Source organism: Xiphophorus maculatus, chromosome 1, assembly GCF_002775205.1.
Source record: "Xiphophorus maculatus strain JP 163 A chromosome 1, X_maculatus-5.0-male, whole genome shotgun sequence".
Lineage (NCBI taxonomy): Eukaryota > Metazoa > Chordata > Actinopteri > Cyprinodontiformes > Poeciliidae > Xiphophorus > Xiphophorus maculatus.
In genome coordinates this window covers 28,670,605-28,686,654 of record NC_036443.1, presented here as the reverse complement: position 1 = coordinate 28,686,654, position 16,050 = coordinate 28,670,605, and the positions used below count along the sequence as shown (strand labels likewise).

Below are 16,050 nucleotides of genomic sequence, written 5' to 3'. Positions count from 1 at the left end.
CTGTGTGTGTGTTCAAACCATTTCCACGTATGCATGTGTGTGTGGGGGCAGTAGTAAGGTTATGATAATTATCAGGTTGTTTTCCTGTCGTTCTGCAGCATCACACCAACGAGACGTGATGGCGTGCAAAAGATATCATCCTGAAACAAAGTGTATGAAGATTAGAATGAAGTTTACATAACTCCTCCTCTGCGTCTGTGTGAGAACTAAGTGGTATCTTTGAGGATGTTTATGTGCGATTATATCGCTGTGTTTGCGTCAGTCATCAGGGAGATCCAAGGTTAACCCAGATGGCTTCATGTCAGCTTTCCAAACTGCTTCCTCTCTCATTTTCCTTTGTCTTGAAGTAGGAAATGACATCTTCCAGTTTATCTCCTCCTGTGGCCGGCTTTCTTTCTCTTCTTGAACCCTTTGTCCCCGTCCCCAGTCCTTCAGTCTGCTGAGATTGATGCTGAATGAAGTGTGTTGATTACCTGAGGTAGAAGCTCTCTCCGTACGGCAGGATAGAGAAGGCAGCACACAGAGACCTCTTCGCACAGATGAGCACGATCCTGAAATGCAAAAAAGCCCAAACCCAAACCGGTTAACATCTGTCCCATTCGGTTCCATTTATAAGAGCAGAACCGAGGCTCGGCTGGGCTGCAGGATCTCAGGGGAGCAGCGGCCGTCGTCATATCGCAAAAACACACACAGACAGTCAACTCTGAAGCACAGCTGTGACTCGAAACAGCTGAGCTGAGAAGCTCTCAGCAAACACCATGAAGCATCTGAAAACTGAAATAGTATTTATTTATTATTTTACTCACTTTCTGGACATATTTACATGGTAAATTTATCCGCCCGTCCATGTTAGTGACTCTGCAACCCTGCAACACTTGGGTAACGTAATATTTTAACATTATGAAGAGAAATGTGGCAACTAGTCTTAAAAATTACTGAGCATGCAATAAACAAAACAATATTTAATATGGGGCAAGAACAAAAATTATTGTATCCTAAAAATATGAACATATTCCAATTATTGTTATTGGCTAATACAACAAATTATTAATTAAAACCCATTATAAGCTTATTCAGAGGACGGTAAATATGTTTGATTCCTTGAATCTGGTCATTTTAATTTATTTTCTGTACCAAAGAAAGGGGGAATCCTTTCACAGTAAATGATCAAAGATATGGTAAATGCTCACCCCTACTTAAAAATCAATTCATTTTGTGTTTTTTTTAAAAGAAGAAAGATGCTTTGCTTGCCTTTTTAGCTTTGATGTGTTAACTATGACGTCTTATCAGTGCACCGTCTGGAGCGTGAGAGTGTGTGTGTGTTTTAAAGCATCTCCTCCAGAGGTCAAACCCCCGAGGAGCGCCGCTCTGGAGAAACATATTCACACTCCAACACTCAGGCTCACAATTAAGACAAACGTGTGAAAACAAAAAACACATGCTAATCTGTTTTCAATATGAAGCCTTTGGACAACTTCATATTTACTGACCTTGTGTTTCTCTGAAACAGAGGTCAGTGTCGGAGTGACGCAAAACGATGAGGATGTCCACGAAATTACAAGCAGCCTGTTTTAAAACTGCTAAAGCGAAGCAGATGCTACGCTAAAACGCAGCCAGATCAGCTTTGAAGTTAATCAGAACGCTGGCAGAGAGAGCAGCAAATCTGCTGAAGTGGTTACATAAACTGGATTTAACAATATTCACAAATTAAACAGAGATTTAAAAGAAATCTTGGCTAATATGACCTGCATGGCTTTATGAGATTAGTGCTGACATTGGCTCTATGGATAAGGGATTAATAAAAAAATAAAAGATGCTTTTGTTTTCAGATAGGCTTTTTTATCTCAAAGTGGACCTTCGGCACGGTCGCCTCGCTTGTCTCTGATGATCAGTGGGAAAGTCAAGAACAGGAAGTCACCAGGCAGAGGAGAGGAAACAGTGGACCAATCACAACATGGCTGCTGCAGTCAGAACCCAGCTGGGGAGACCCCAAGTTCACCGAGCTGTTAGGACACATTTCATAACATTCAGTGACATTATTACATAACTAACTTCATAACAGACCTCCGGATCCAAATTGGTGTTCTGGAGGTTCAAAATTAAAACACAGGATTAGGCCTGGGCGATAAACTGAAAATTAACACCAAAATTTATGACAAAGATCAACGTAATCTTTGTCATAAATTTGGTATTTTGGGTGTTTTAAAACCCCCTGTCCAGTCTGTAGGAAGTAAAACAGATGGTAAGCTTGAGAAAATGGAGGAAATTTCAAATGTTGAAATGGCGGCGGGAGAGCTGGTCGAAAAGGACGAGGAGCAGATCATTCCCCAAAACATTTATCAATCATCTGACAACAGTTTGGGGTCAGCAAAGATGTTGGAACATGGACGTTGATTTATACTTCTAAACTTGTTCAGTTGTGCTTATTTGTTTAATAACTTCTAACAAGTACACCAGTGTTGTCCAAACGTTTTGGGCCAAAAACAGTTTGGTTTTTGAGCTGCAAAAGCCAAACTTTCTGGGCCTTTTTCTCCTTTTTAGTTAAATAATTGTAGAAAAAAATGTAAAAAAAAATGATTTGCACAATTGCGTTATCATAAGACAGGCATACAGTTTCTAACTTTTTAGGCTCGATTATTTTCTTTTTGGGCTGAACAATTTGCGTTGAGTAAAAGTAGGTCAATGCTTGAGGTTCTAGTAAGAAGATTGCAAAAATGTTGATAAATGGACATTTGTATCTCTTTTTTAAGAAGATGTTATTTATCTGTAAAAAAAAAAAGTTGCTCTAGAAAAAAAAAAGAGTCCATCTGCATGAACCACCTAAACTTGCATTGAGGTTTGGGGCCACACAAACTCCTTCAGAAGGCCGTAAATGGCCCCCGGGCCACACTTTGGACACCCCTGAAGTACACATGTTATTTATTTATTTGGAGATGTTTAATTTTAAATTCCATTAAAAATAACTGGGTGTTTTTATGGACCAGTCTGAATGGACATTAAAACAGAAATAAAAAAAAAAACAACTGAGTAAATTATTCAGATCTATCAATTAGAAAATATTGCTTTATTTTGTCAAATCATTTCTAAAACAAGCTGACGTGCAGAAACAGGAACCAAGGTGGCAACAAATCAAGTTGGAGGAAACTGAAAAATGAAATTGCAGCAAAATGGAGATTTAATGAAGGGATTTTTTTAGCTCCTAACATAAAATCAGATCAGGAAGAAACAGAAAGTACTGATCTGTCAATTCAACACAGCAGTCTGCTGAGCTTTGTCTTTATTCTGGCTCCATTTAAACATTCTGTAACCATTACTCACTAAAGGTTAAAGAGAAGCACAAAGAGCTCATGGGGGTTTTCCGTTTGTCAGACTGAGTTTCTGCATCACGTCTAAGAACGGGCCGAAGGAGGGAGCAATCAAAGAGCAACGAGACTCTGAAAAACAGCCAGAGGAAAACAAACTTTTGTTACAAATGAAATGTTTTTGTTGACTGATGTAGATTTTTTAACACTTTTCCTTCTGTCCAAAACATTTGACATAAAGATTCATTTATTTAAGGAAGCTTTGATCCTCAGTTAAGGCAAAAGGTTTATGAAGGGCTGGGCATTTATCGTAATATTTATCATATATTGTGATAAATTTCCTATAAAATTCTAATTTATCATTATGATGTTTAATTCCAGTTAATGATAATAATCTTGGCTGAACCACAAACACGCCTCAATGCTCCCAGCTGGACCTGTTTTTACAACAATCATTTCTCACACAGATAAATTGTCCTCGGCTCTGTTGATGCCCAGGTTTAATTCATGCTCTCTGCAGGAAGGACAAGAATAGAAGCGAACACTTCAGACTGACAAAGTCCAGGCTTCCCCAGCAGTGCCACGCTTCCTCCTGCTGTCTATGTCAGTGAAAATGAAAGAAAATACAACCTTTATTTGAGTATAATTATTATATCATGAAAATACACACCAGGAAATTATCTCCTGACCCATAGACATCTCGTTTTCATTTTTTGCCACATTTTTATTTATAATTTACGTCATAATCTGCTGTAGAAAAGGTTTCCTTGTTCATTACAAGAGAAGGTTAATAGTGGAGATATTTATTTCCAAACACACTTTTAATGTTTGTTGATGAAAAGCTCAACATTTGTCTTATTAAATTCCATTTAAAGTCAAACTGCTAACTAAAAAGTTAGCTGTACTAACTCTAAAGCACTAATCATAAATATTAGTTCCACTAAAAGTAAACATGGTATTTAGAATATGCTAATGCTAAAGCGGTAACTTCAATCTAAATTATATCTGCCCATGAAAGACAGCAACCATCAAGCACCGATTTAATTTTGACATCATGATTTACATGTTCTATAATGCATTTAAATATTTTATATATGTTTATCTCTTGCTTATATCTTCTTTGTACTTGTATGTTTCTTGTTTGAAATAAAGTTTAAAAGTTTTTCTGAAGTAAAGAACATGAATATGTTGAACAATCGATAACCAAAACTTCAACTCAAATGTAAAACTTTATTCAACTCAAAGTTTTAAAATCAGTCGGGTAAATTATCGATTTAGAATTTATCTAGAAAATTTAGGTTAGGGGAAGCTAAGTGCGGTAAATATTAACAAAGTTAGCAAAGAAAACAAAAAATCAGCTCCGCTATTAGCGAATTAGCAGAAGTGTGCTCACCACTGTGAATAGCAGTGACTGATATATTAGGCTGTAAAGTTTTACAGTGTTAATTCCTGAAACCAGTGTTGTTAGTTTGTCAGTTAGGGACATTCCATGCATTTCATCACAACCCTTTCAAATAATTTTTTTAATGTTTCTTAAACACACCGTCTCGGACAGAAATATTTCAACCTGAGTTGCAATGTGTGCAGCAGTGTGTTTCAGTTTAACTGTACTAAAAATTAATTTTAAAGATATTTTTTGTCCTTTCTCCATACAGAGACAGGAAATGACTCGACTGTTCTGCCTCCTGTAGCTTCTGGTAGCCTATAAGGCAGCTTTTCTCACAGTGTTTTGATATTCAGGATGGTCTGGTCTGTATGTCTGAGTAGCAGCGTAGATTATCCCAAGGCTTGCTTATACTCAGCAGGACTGGAAAACAAGAACATGAGCCTGAAGCTGTTTGACAAGCATCTAATTTACACCTTCACACCTTCACAATAAAAGCCCTAAGGCATGTACTCTGCACTCTGAACATCAAGATTCATTTTTAGATTTGAGGCATAATAACTGAGATTTTCTAACAGGTTAACTACAGTATTAAATCAGTGCCAGTCCACTGACAAAGGACAACAGTGACTCACTGCTGGGAATGTGGAGCTCAGCGGGGTTAAAAACAAACACCAGATGCCCAAGAGCAGATCTGAATTTCTGCCGTTTCAACATAATTTTCTTTGGAGTAGCAGTGAGTGATTAGTCCTGACAATAACACTTGTGCATGCACGCTAAATGCTTCCTACTGGTGTTTGCTGCAGCCTTCGTGTCACTTCTGTTTAAGCTGCGCAGATATTTAGAGAGCTGGAGCGCCAGCCAGCTGGCCTGACCTTCCTTTCTATTGTTGTTGTTCTTCAGTAACTTCAAACGGTGTGAACAGGAAGGCTCAGCATGCTGCAACACCTGGATGTACACTTGGCTGCAGCAATGGAACAATGTTGGCTAAAATTAAACTTATACTTTCAAACTTGATCAAGGACAAAGAGAAACATATGAAAGCGTTTAGGGCCATTATTAAAAGAAAGAAGTTAGTACATTTCTGCCAAAAAATGTGGAAATTTTGAGATTATTCTCAGAAATTTTCTAGAAAAACTTTGAAATTTCTGAGTTTCAAAAGCCAATTATTTTTTTTACTTTAGAAACAAAACATTTTCTAGAAGATTTATGTGATTCATTTCAAAATGGCTGAGTTTACTCTAGTAAATTTTAGACTCGAAACTTCAAAATTCCAAGTTTTTAATAAAAAATGTTTGAAATTAATATCAGAATTTCCTAATTTTTTGGCAGAAATGTTCTTTTTTTTTTTCTTTTAATAATGGCCCTAATACGCTTTCACATGTTTCTCCTTGTCCTTGATCAAGTTTGAAAGTTGCAAGTTTTTTGAGTTTCTTCTAGCAAGTTTTTTTTACTTTTGAATTACCTTGTTTTACCTAGAAAATTTCTGTGATTAATCTGAAAATTTCTGATTTTTTTCTAGTAAATTTTAAACCTTTGAAATTCAGAAATTTCCATGTTTTTTCTTGAAAATTCCTGAGATTAAACTCAAAATTTCTGAGTTTCTTCTAGCAAATTTCCACTTTGAAACTCATGAATTCCTAAATTTTCTCTAGAAAATTTCTGAGATAAAAGTCAATATCTGTTTTTTTGGCGCATATTTACTCTTTTTTTTTTTTTTTTTAGAATAGAATTCAACTTTATTGTCATTGCACTGTCACAAGTACAAGCAACGAGATGCAGTTTGCATCTATCCAGAACTGCTCTACGATATAAATATTTATTTTCTATCTATACTCGCCCTAGAACAGAAAAGTGAACTGTGACGTACAGAAAAACTGGATCAGACTTTGCTTTTGCGCAGGATTTCTATAATCTATAGGTTAAAGGTGCAGAACAATAACATGTTTCTGTTTGTTTCCCACCTGCTGCCTCTGGTGTCGTACTGCTTCATGTTTTTAATGAAGTGGATCTTCTTTGCTTGTCGAGGTCTCGGAGAACCACCAGAGAGGTTCCGAGTTCTGCAGAAAGAAAGAACATAAATATTAATGAAGAGTTTACTTGTACTTCAGAAAATCATCCGTACATCCAACCAGAAGGCACTATAAGACTCCATCTTATTTGACTTTGATTAAACAATGTTTAAAGTAATTACAGTGCAGTAAATATTGACGTTTAAGACGCGGAAACAGAGCTGGTGTGTGTGTGTGTAGGTGTGGGTGTGTGTGTGTGTGTGTTGAAGGTCAGGTTGCGCTGCTGTGTTGACCTTATTGATTTAAAAACGACAGACCTCACCATGAAAGCAGGCCAAGGAGCTCAGCGCGATGACATCACAGCTCTTACATAACACTGACATCAGCATTAGTTTGTCTCGCGCACATGACACCTGCACTTGGGTGCAGCAAGGATGCAAAATTTCAGAAAATACACAAAACATTTCTATTTCACAGCTCTAACACACTGATGACAACAACAGTCATGGCAGAAGATTTATTTATCATTTTAAAATAAACATGTTTTCATATCTGCACAGACTTTCTCATTTGGTGGTCGTTTAGTCACGATAATGGATGATATTTGAAGCAGTAAGTTAATTACCTGCCCAGGTAAATGTAATGCATGTTAAATAAGAAGATAAGAGTCGTCATCAGTGGATATGAAAATTTGGGCCAATATTGATACACAATATTAAGATCACAGTGATTGATAGCAGATATTTATCAATATTTATATTTTCCTATCCTTTCAACACCATAAAAACTGATAATACTACTAACATTGCATCTCTGCTTCAGTTTAACATGACCAACCTCCTCCGCTTCCGCTCCGTGAACATGAACACAAACAGTAACAAGATGGACATAAACATTAATTATACATATCAGCCCAGTGTTATTTCTGGTACCAGAACCAATGTGTTAAACGAAAATAACTAACATCAGCTGATACCGATGTTAATGCGGATATATCGTACATCTCTCTACTGACAGAGTACAAACAAAAAACAAAAAATAACAATAAATAAGTAAAAAATCTGTAGGAGTAAAAATACAGATAAAAATAAACAAGACAGAACATATTAAAAGAGAAAAACTTAAGGTTTATAAATACAAGAGGCATCAGGTGCCACTTCTGAGGTTAAGGTCTCGTCCTTATGGAAACATTTTCTTCTAAAACAGGAAAGTTTTTAAGATTTTTGCAAAGCTTCTGCATGGAAGCGGCGTTTTAGGGCATGCAAAAAAGTTTAGTTTTTTAAAAATAAATGTTCCAGTTAATATTTCCCTTTCACGTACTCATGTGGACAGCGAAAAAAGTATCTTTTGTGAAATGCTGATGCATTAGCCCAACTGCTAACCTGACCTCCAATCCCAAACACATCATATGTAACAACAACAATGGTGGATTACTCTGAGGAACTGAGAGTGATGGAGGAACTGCAAAAAGTTTAACTTTGTTGTCCGACATTTTCTTCTTGTGTTTATCACTAACCGTGTGGGTTTCTCAATGGGTTATTGTATGATGTTTTTATGACTTTTTTGTTGTGTTTTTATTATCTAACACACTTTGAACTGCCTTGTTAATGAACTACAAATAAAATACAAATAGATACAAATAAACTAGAGAGATTGAGGCTTTTTCCACATGTCCACAGTCTCCATGTTTAGCAACACCTCACAGATCTGAGGGAGTAGAAATTATCAACATACAGCCCTGGAAAAAATTAAAAGACCACTTAAAAATGTCAGTTTCTCCGATTTTACTTTTTATAGCTGTATGTTTGAGTAAAATGAACATTGTTCTTTTCTTCTATGAACTACTGACAACATGTCTCCGAAATTCCAAGCAAAAATTTAGTATTTATTTGCAGACACCAAGAAATGGTCAAAATAACAAAAAAGATGCAGTGTTTTCAGACCTCAAATAATGCAAAGAAAAAAAAGGTCATATTCATTTAGAAACAGCAATACTAATGTTTTTACTGAGGAAGAGTTCAGAAATAAATATTGGTGGAATAACCATGAAGTGTTCATTGGGGTTCTGTGCAGTGATCTCTTTATTTTTTCCAGAGCTACTTTACTTGAAAACGGTCTCAAAACAACAATATCATCATTTATCGCTATAATTACTGGAACCATTTATCATCCAGCAAAATTTGTTATCATGTCAGGCCTACTGGTAAGTTTCCTTTAAAACCAACTCATGCTATTTTTATCATTATGTCACTTCCAGGTTGTGTGAAGGACCAAAAAAAGACTCAAGTCATTTTAAATGAAACATTTTTACACACATACAGACATAAAAACACACAGCAATAACAGATTTAAAACCACAAGGCCTTGGAGTGAAGCACAATGGTTACACAACTGTGAATATGCACACACACACACACACACACCCACGCCCCCACACGTCGCCACACACACACACACAGAGGGAGCATCTGTTGCTGTTTTTCTGGGACTGACCTGCTGATTCCACAGCACATGGGCTTTAAATCACTGTTATCACTGCTGCTCACTGCCTGACTCACTAATACATGTTTATTGCGAGTGTGTCTGTTACTCAGCCGGAACATCTGGGCACTAAGATGTTTCTCATCAGTCACGCTGGATTTAAGACTTCAATGTGACGCTCTACCCTCTGCCGGTCACTCCACCTCCCAGACATGTTATTACAGAACATTCATCTTCCTCAGGGAGAAACATGTGGAAACTCTGTCTCACTCGAAACCCACTTAATAGTTTTACATTTGTGGCAACATCACACTTCATAAAATTAATTTGTAACAAAATGATGTCAAATCAGGTTTTAGTTTTACAGCTTTTTCTATGGATGGTGCTGATATTCCTGAGTCAGGGCAGCCAGTAGCCAGATATTTCTATTCCAATGACGATTAATAATGAACTGACTCATTTTTTTCATTTGTTTTTAGAGCATTTTTGTGGTTAGTTGTGTTACCTTTACCCCAGTAAAATCAGCTGATGTTTAACCCTAGATTTTAAAAAGTTAATTTCAAAGCCGTCGCACTGTTTTAATACTTTGACTGAAATGTAAGAGTCGTGCTGGTGAGACCAAATTCTCCATGGCAGTACGGAAGTGCTACCCCTCCCTCACCTGTTGCTGCACACTGATGATCAGCTCCCTTCATGAATGAAACTAGGTTTAAAGCAATTCCATCATGGTATACTTTTGGTTTTACATTTTGTGTTTATACTGTGAAACGGTTGCATTTCTACTCATGGTTCTTATGCAGGTCCATACTTGGCACATACATAATATGAACCAAAAGTCCAAATGACTGACCTCAGGTTTGAACCAGGCTGTTTTAAAAATGTAAAAATTTTCCAGAGATGGATGGATGATTTGGGATTGGTGCTTTGGATGAATGACTGAATGGATTTTGGCTGGTGCTTCAGATGATTGATGGATGGATGGATGGATGGATGGATGGATGGATGGATGGATGGATGGATGGATGGATGGATGGATGGATGGACAGCTGTCAAACCTCAGTTCTTTCATAGCTTTTTATTGGTAGTTTTCAGTTTCTTAGCAGAAACCAAAGAACAGGCAGTTTAAATCCAGATGCTCAGTAAACGGACCAGGAGAAGATTTGTTAATTTTGAGTCCTTCATTTAAAGGGACCAGGACGTGGGTCACGGTTCTGACTGCAAGCAGCCTTGGTGGAAGCAAACAGGATCCAAGGACGACGAGGGAACAGAAACAGTTTTTTCAAGCAGTTCTGGAAGCAGAAGAATAGACATGACCTCATCACTAAGCTCTCTAACACAATGTAGCAGCAAGTTAAACTTTATCATTTAAGGAATGTGCATCAGCTGCAAGATGATAAGAGAAGAGATGCAGCAAATGGAATAAGACCTGGAACTGAAGACATCCTGCTTCACCAGCTGACTCATGCAGTGCCATTAGCATCCAGTTTAACATGTTCTGTTCTCTCTTTTATAGGGAAGGCCTATCTGTCGGGGGTGTAATTACTTTGTTTTCGTCTCTATTTTTACAGAGTCTTAGGGCGTTTTCACACACGATAGTCTAGTAGATTGGGAAACAAAATTGTGAACTTTGTTACATTTTCAGCTGGTTCTCTTCCACATTGCACTGTGTCAAACAAACCAAACGCTTTGAAAAACCAGTTCACCCCCTCACCTTTGGTGGCGCTGAACCAAGAACCTCTGAAGGAAATGACACAACAAACCTCTGAGCGTAACGTTCTTCTTCACTAAATGTAAACAAAATGGAGTCGTGTCAGATTTTAGAGGATGTAGGACTTTTCCCACCATTTTCCCCACTAAATTCCTGTGTTTGCTTTGGTTGCAAGAAAACCCCCCACTTGATGACTTTGTGTTTCTGTGTTTGATATGATGGAAAGCACTTTGAAATGCCTTGCTGCTGAAATGTGCTATACAAATAAAATTTGATTGATTGATTGATTGATTTACCCAGAATGCTCTGCGCTACAGTCTGCTTCCTGCTTTTGGAGCGGTTTCTGGTCCACTTGGTGTCCACATATACATTCGAAATGCACCAGAGTTCACTTCTACTGAACTGAGACCTATAGCTTTGTAGGGGGACTAGCATTCGCCGTTTTGGTCCGAATCAGAGTTTAATTGAGTGTTCACACCTCCCCAAACAAACCAGACTTTCTACGCAAATAAACTCGAGTTTGATTAAAGTGGACTAAACACGGACGGTCAGAACATGATCAGAATTATTTTTATCAAAGCTCCAGTGTTTACAGAAATGTAGATCAAGTGGTCTCCACAGGGCAAAAATAAAAATATCTTCAGTAAAAATATCCACTCTGATTGTATATTTTCCGCACTATTTAACCAAAATAATCCATTTTAAGAATTTCTAACTTTAGCATTATAACCTCATTCACATGATGGAATATTCTCAGCATTACATGTTCGTGGGAACTATCAGAAAGGAAAATCCTGGAGCATTACTGGATGTTTCCAATGTGTGGGAATGCTCAGAAATCAGCAGCATTTGCAGCTAATCAATAATTATGATGATGGCCATCATAATTACGCTTCTTATTACAGTCATAACATCCCAATCTGTCCAAGTCTGAGAGTTAATTTCACCTTAAATGACTGCAGTGTTTATCCAGTCATTTAATTTTAGCCTGTGCCCAAATAAATACCCATCACTTTCAGAAAATTGCTGAATAGTGGCCAGAGTTATATTCAGAGCCTGAGTAATGACAGCATTTAACTCAATGCTGGCAGCTGCAAATAAGAATCAGATTTAATGAAGCACAAACCAATCTGCAAACACAATTAGCATCATCAAGCTGCCAGAGTGGTGGGTTCATCATTACAGCACATGTTACTCTGTCACCCAGTGAGATCACAGACACCAGTGCTCTCCCAGTCATTCTAAATCCGTCCCAGTATCTGAGCCGTAGATCTCCAGACTCATTATCACAATAGTCTGACCAGCGTCCCATTCCCATGAGAACCAGCCCGCTTCACGTCTCTGGGATGTTGTGGAAACTTCCCCCTCTGTGGGAATGGAAAAATCCGGTGGGAAAACTCCCCTGATGCTCGACTTGATGGTGATGGTGACTGTGGTTCACATGAAGAACTTTGTGACTCTGTGTTGACCAACATCCTGACAGGAAGTGACCTTTACTGTACAAAGGTGATGATAATCCCTGAATATGGATTAAAAACATCTGAAACACCAACACAAAATCAGTACGTTTCTAAGGGAATCATTTTTATCAAATTTGTGTCTTGATTGCCAATCACAAAAATATATTGCTCACAAAAGATTGGCTATTAACAAAAACATCTGTCCAAATTCTGGCTAACAGTGATTGATTTGTTGGGGGGAAAACTTACGGTAAATGTTTTTAAGCTAAGTTCTCCCTCAGACCTGAAACACTCGCTCTTAAAATTTTAGACTTCTGAAGAAAAATTCAACATTTATATAGAGGTTCAGATGCCTTTCTCTATGATAAATCCACAGTCAATTAACTGAAACTCACAGAAAACATGTTAAGAGCTGAATAATTGACAAGTCATATCAAAAGCGAACATATGAGCCAAGTCAGAAAGTAAATGATGAGGCTCTGCATGGTTGAGCTGAACTTTAAAGGAAATTTTTGAAAAGACAAAGGAAAGAGGGAAGGCAGGATTCAAAATGAAGGGAAATCTGCAGAAAATATGAATTCAGACGAATATCAGTTGATTTTGATGTCGTGATCGTCATCCGTCTGTGTGAATCATGTAACACTGATGCAGGAAATTTAAATTCAAATCTTAATGAAATGCTTAACAGAAAAGGGAAGGACAGTTTTTAGTACTACGTGAAACTATTTTGCTCATAACTACAATAAAACAAGATGCCAAAAGTCAATAGTTTAAAGAAACGTTTGAGGATCTAAATCTGCCAGAGGTATGAATCATTATGGGTTCAGCTAAATATAAATCTATTGATACGGTGGGGTCATGTTTTTGGGTCTGAGATGATGAATTGGTCTGAGCTGCAGACTGATTTTACCCAGTTTGATGCATGTTCTGTGCACTATCACCAATAATAGCTGCTGTTTTAATGGATATATAGCCTAAAATAAAGCAGCAAAAAGACACTATGAGAGTAAAGAGTTTTTTTAAATGATTTATAATGTTTTGTTTAAGCGGGAGGAATGACATTCTTGTGTTTTTTCATTATACCCTTGTAAAACTCTGCTCAGTGGATGTTTATAATAAAAACTTCAAATTACAGCTTAATTTCCGACTGAAGAACTTGAACTCAGATCTTTGAGCTGTGAGTGTTAGACTGTCTGTCACTGCACAACAAAGGACACATCGAATCATCCAGGAAGTCTAAGAAAAGCTGTAATTGTCTTATCAAAGTTGCAATCATTTTCAGTTCTTTACTGCTTTCTGTTGCCTTCGTCTCCCTTTTCTGTTTTTATTGTAAAAATATCAGCTTTGATGTCCCGTTTGTGACAGCCCAAACATATTTTTAGAACTAGCTTTTACAGCTAAAAACAAGCAGAGAGACATAAGAGAGACGCTCTTCACTGAAGGCTGCATCATCATGCTGCCAGTCTGGAGTAGAGCTGAAAAAATAAAAGCTGAGCCCCAAAGATGATGCCAAACACGTGCAGTTGCCATCCAAATCGTCCGAAGATGATCACTGCTGCTTTCTAATGAGTTGGCAGCCATTTCTTCCTCCACCAAACCAAAGCAGCACACCAGCTTAAATCAACACAGACATTTTAATGTTAATCTGTCTCTGTAAAGCACAGATTACCCATTATGTTAAAGCCCTTCCAAGCCTGGGAGCGATATTCTCCCCTTAACGTACTGGTATTTGTTTCAAATGATGTATGAAATCAGATTTTCTACAGTAAAGCTCCACTAACGTTTCTCCTCACAGACTCTCATTCTGGACAAACAACTAACTTTCCACTTTAAAAAGCCATGGCCTCATTTTCCCTTGATGTCGGCTGTGCGTCCTACAGAGGAGAAATTTGCACTCTAGAATTAACATTCCTGGGCCATTTTATATTTAAGCACAATCAAGCCAACAACACAGTCTGCTGTTTAATGTGATGCTTCCATTTTATGTCATTTCAGTAACTATGTTTGACTTGGTGTTAAGCTCAGACACCAAAAAGGGCAAAAAGAAAATCACTTGTGATTTTTTTTTCTGGGTCAAGCACTCCAACATGAAAGTGGTTACTTGAGTTGACGCTATCAGAGTGCATGCAGAAACTGCTGAAATAGCCCCAGGCTCTTATCTGCTTTCCCATTTGCAGATGATGTGATTTTGTTGACATCTTCAAACTAGACAATCAAGAAGTTCACAGCATAGTGGAGTGACTTTAAGTGAGTTGGGGTCGTGTTGCCAGGTTACAAAATGGAGTTGGACATAGAAAGGGAGCTCAAGAAGCTGAAATACTAAAGAATGATGCTATCTGACACACTACTGCCTGCCGTTTGTAAATAAAGGAGCTCAAATTTATTTTTCTCGCCGCTGATTGGCTGAAATAAGGATGTTAGCTTCTAAAGTACTGCTAAGGCGGTTTCCACTGTGTGTTTTAATGCACATTTAGGTATATTTGATGTTTGAACTATTAAAATAGTCACTTAGTAACCTTTTCAGAGAGGTCCAAGCTTTGGCGGATTTTAGCAATTGGTGAGCAGAGGTGGTCTCAAACCTGAACAATACTGCAAGTTCTCTGTATTAGCAAGTCACTTAGTGATGTATGATATATTGCCGTTAACATAGGTTTTGGTCAGTGTTCATAATTTTTTTTAATATAACGGTATCAAATCGATAAGAAAGTATGTCAATAAACACAGATTGTAATTTCTATTTTGATGTTTGCATTTCTTGAGGGACAGAGATTGGCCATGGGGCATTTGTTTGGTTATGTGACAGTGATAGTGATTAGTTTGTGGATTCTTGAAAGGGTATTGAAGTACATAATGGCAATATTAATACAGGATTTCGATGTCATCCCTAATGTAACTGGTGTTACCTGTACGTTATGTGAGTGAAAGCTGTGTAAGAAAGGAGTGAAGGTTTCGGAAAGAAAGCATGCCTGTGCTTGTGTGTGAAAGCAGAGAAATGAGGCTTGGCAGTTTTCAGGAACACACACCGAGGCATACAGATGATGTCAGTCAGTTTCTAGCTACCCTACCTTTATCTTACGAACAAAGTAAACATGTGCGTTTTCAGGGAAGTTGTGTCTGACTGAGCAGTCCAGTGTTTAATCTGATAATTCACCGTTACCAGCAACTAAATGACAGGATGAGAACTCAGACAATTAGTCACCTTTGATTGAGTATGGATTGTGTAATACTTTGCACTTTAAAAATGAACACATTATACAATCATTTCAAAAGTATTCTGTTAGAAACATACAAAGAATTACTTTACAAAAGTAAAATAGTCCATTTGGATTCTGCCAAAACTGATTAAAAAGACAGGGAGGGAGATGAAACTATACATCCAACTCATAAGATTTACAGGACCTTAACAGTGTTTTAAAAATCTAAGAATCCCCAATCTAAAGGTTTCACCAATCTAAATTTAAAGAGTTTGTAATGACAGTAGAATTTAGATTTTTATATTGTTCTAATGGCACAAATTCTAGTGAAAAATTACCTTTATCAAGTCTTTCAGTTACAGTAAAAGGTACTAAAGATTATAAACTCGTAATTCATCTCCGTTTTTTTTTAAATAATAAAATACCTTCACCTCTGATTGCATCAGAGGATTTGATTGCATTTTGAATTTCGTTGTCCTTGTGACAATGACAATAAAGATTTATCTTAT

The 16,050-nt window shown here is 37.3% G+C and overlaps 1 protein-coding gene across 1 annotated transcript in view; it reads right to left on the bottom strand.

Moving 5' to 3' along the window:
- LOC102227459 (CDK5 and ABL1 enzyme substrate 2-like) overlaps positions 1-16,050 on the bottom strand; it is a 40,281-nt gene that overhangs the window by 16,176 nt on the left and 8,055 nt on the right. Inside the window, exons 2-3 of the mRNA XM_005811093.3 lie at positions 6,651-6,746; positions 474-551 (exon numbers count right to left, since the gene is read on the bottom strand). Of these exons, the coding sequence (XP_005811150.1) occupies positions 474-551; positions 6,651-6,746 (174 nt within the window). The remainder of the gene's footprint in view (positions 1-473; positions 552-6,650; positions 6,747-16,050) is intronic.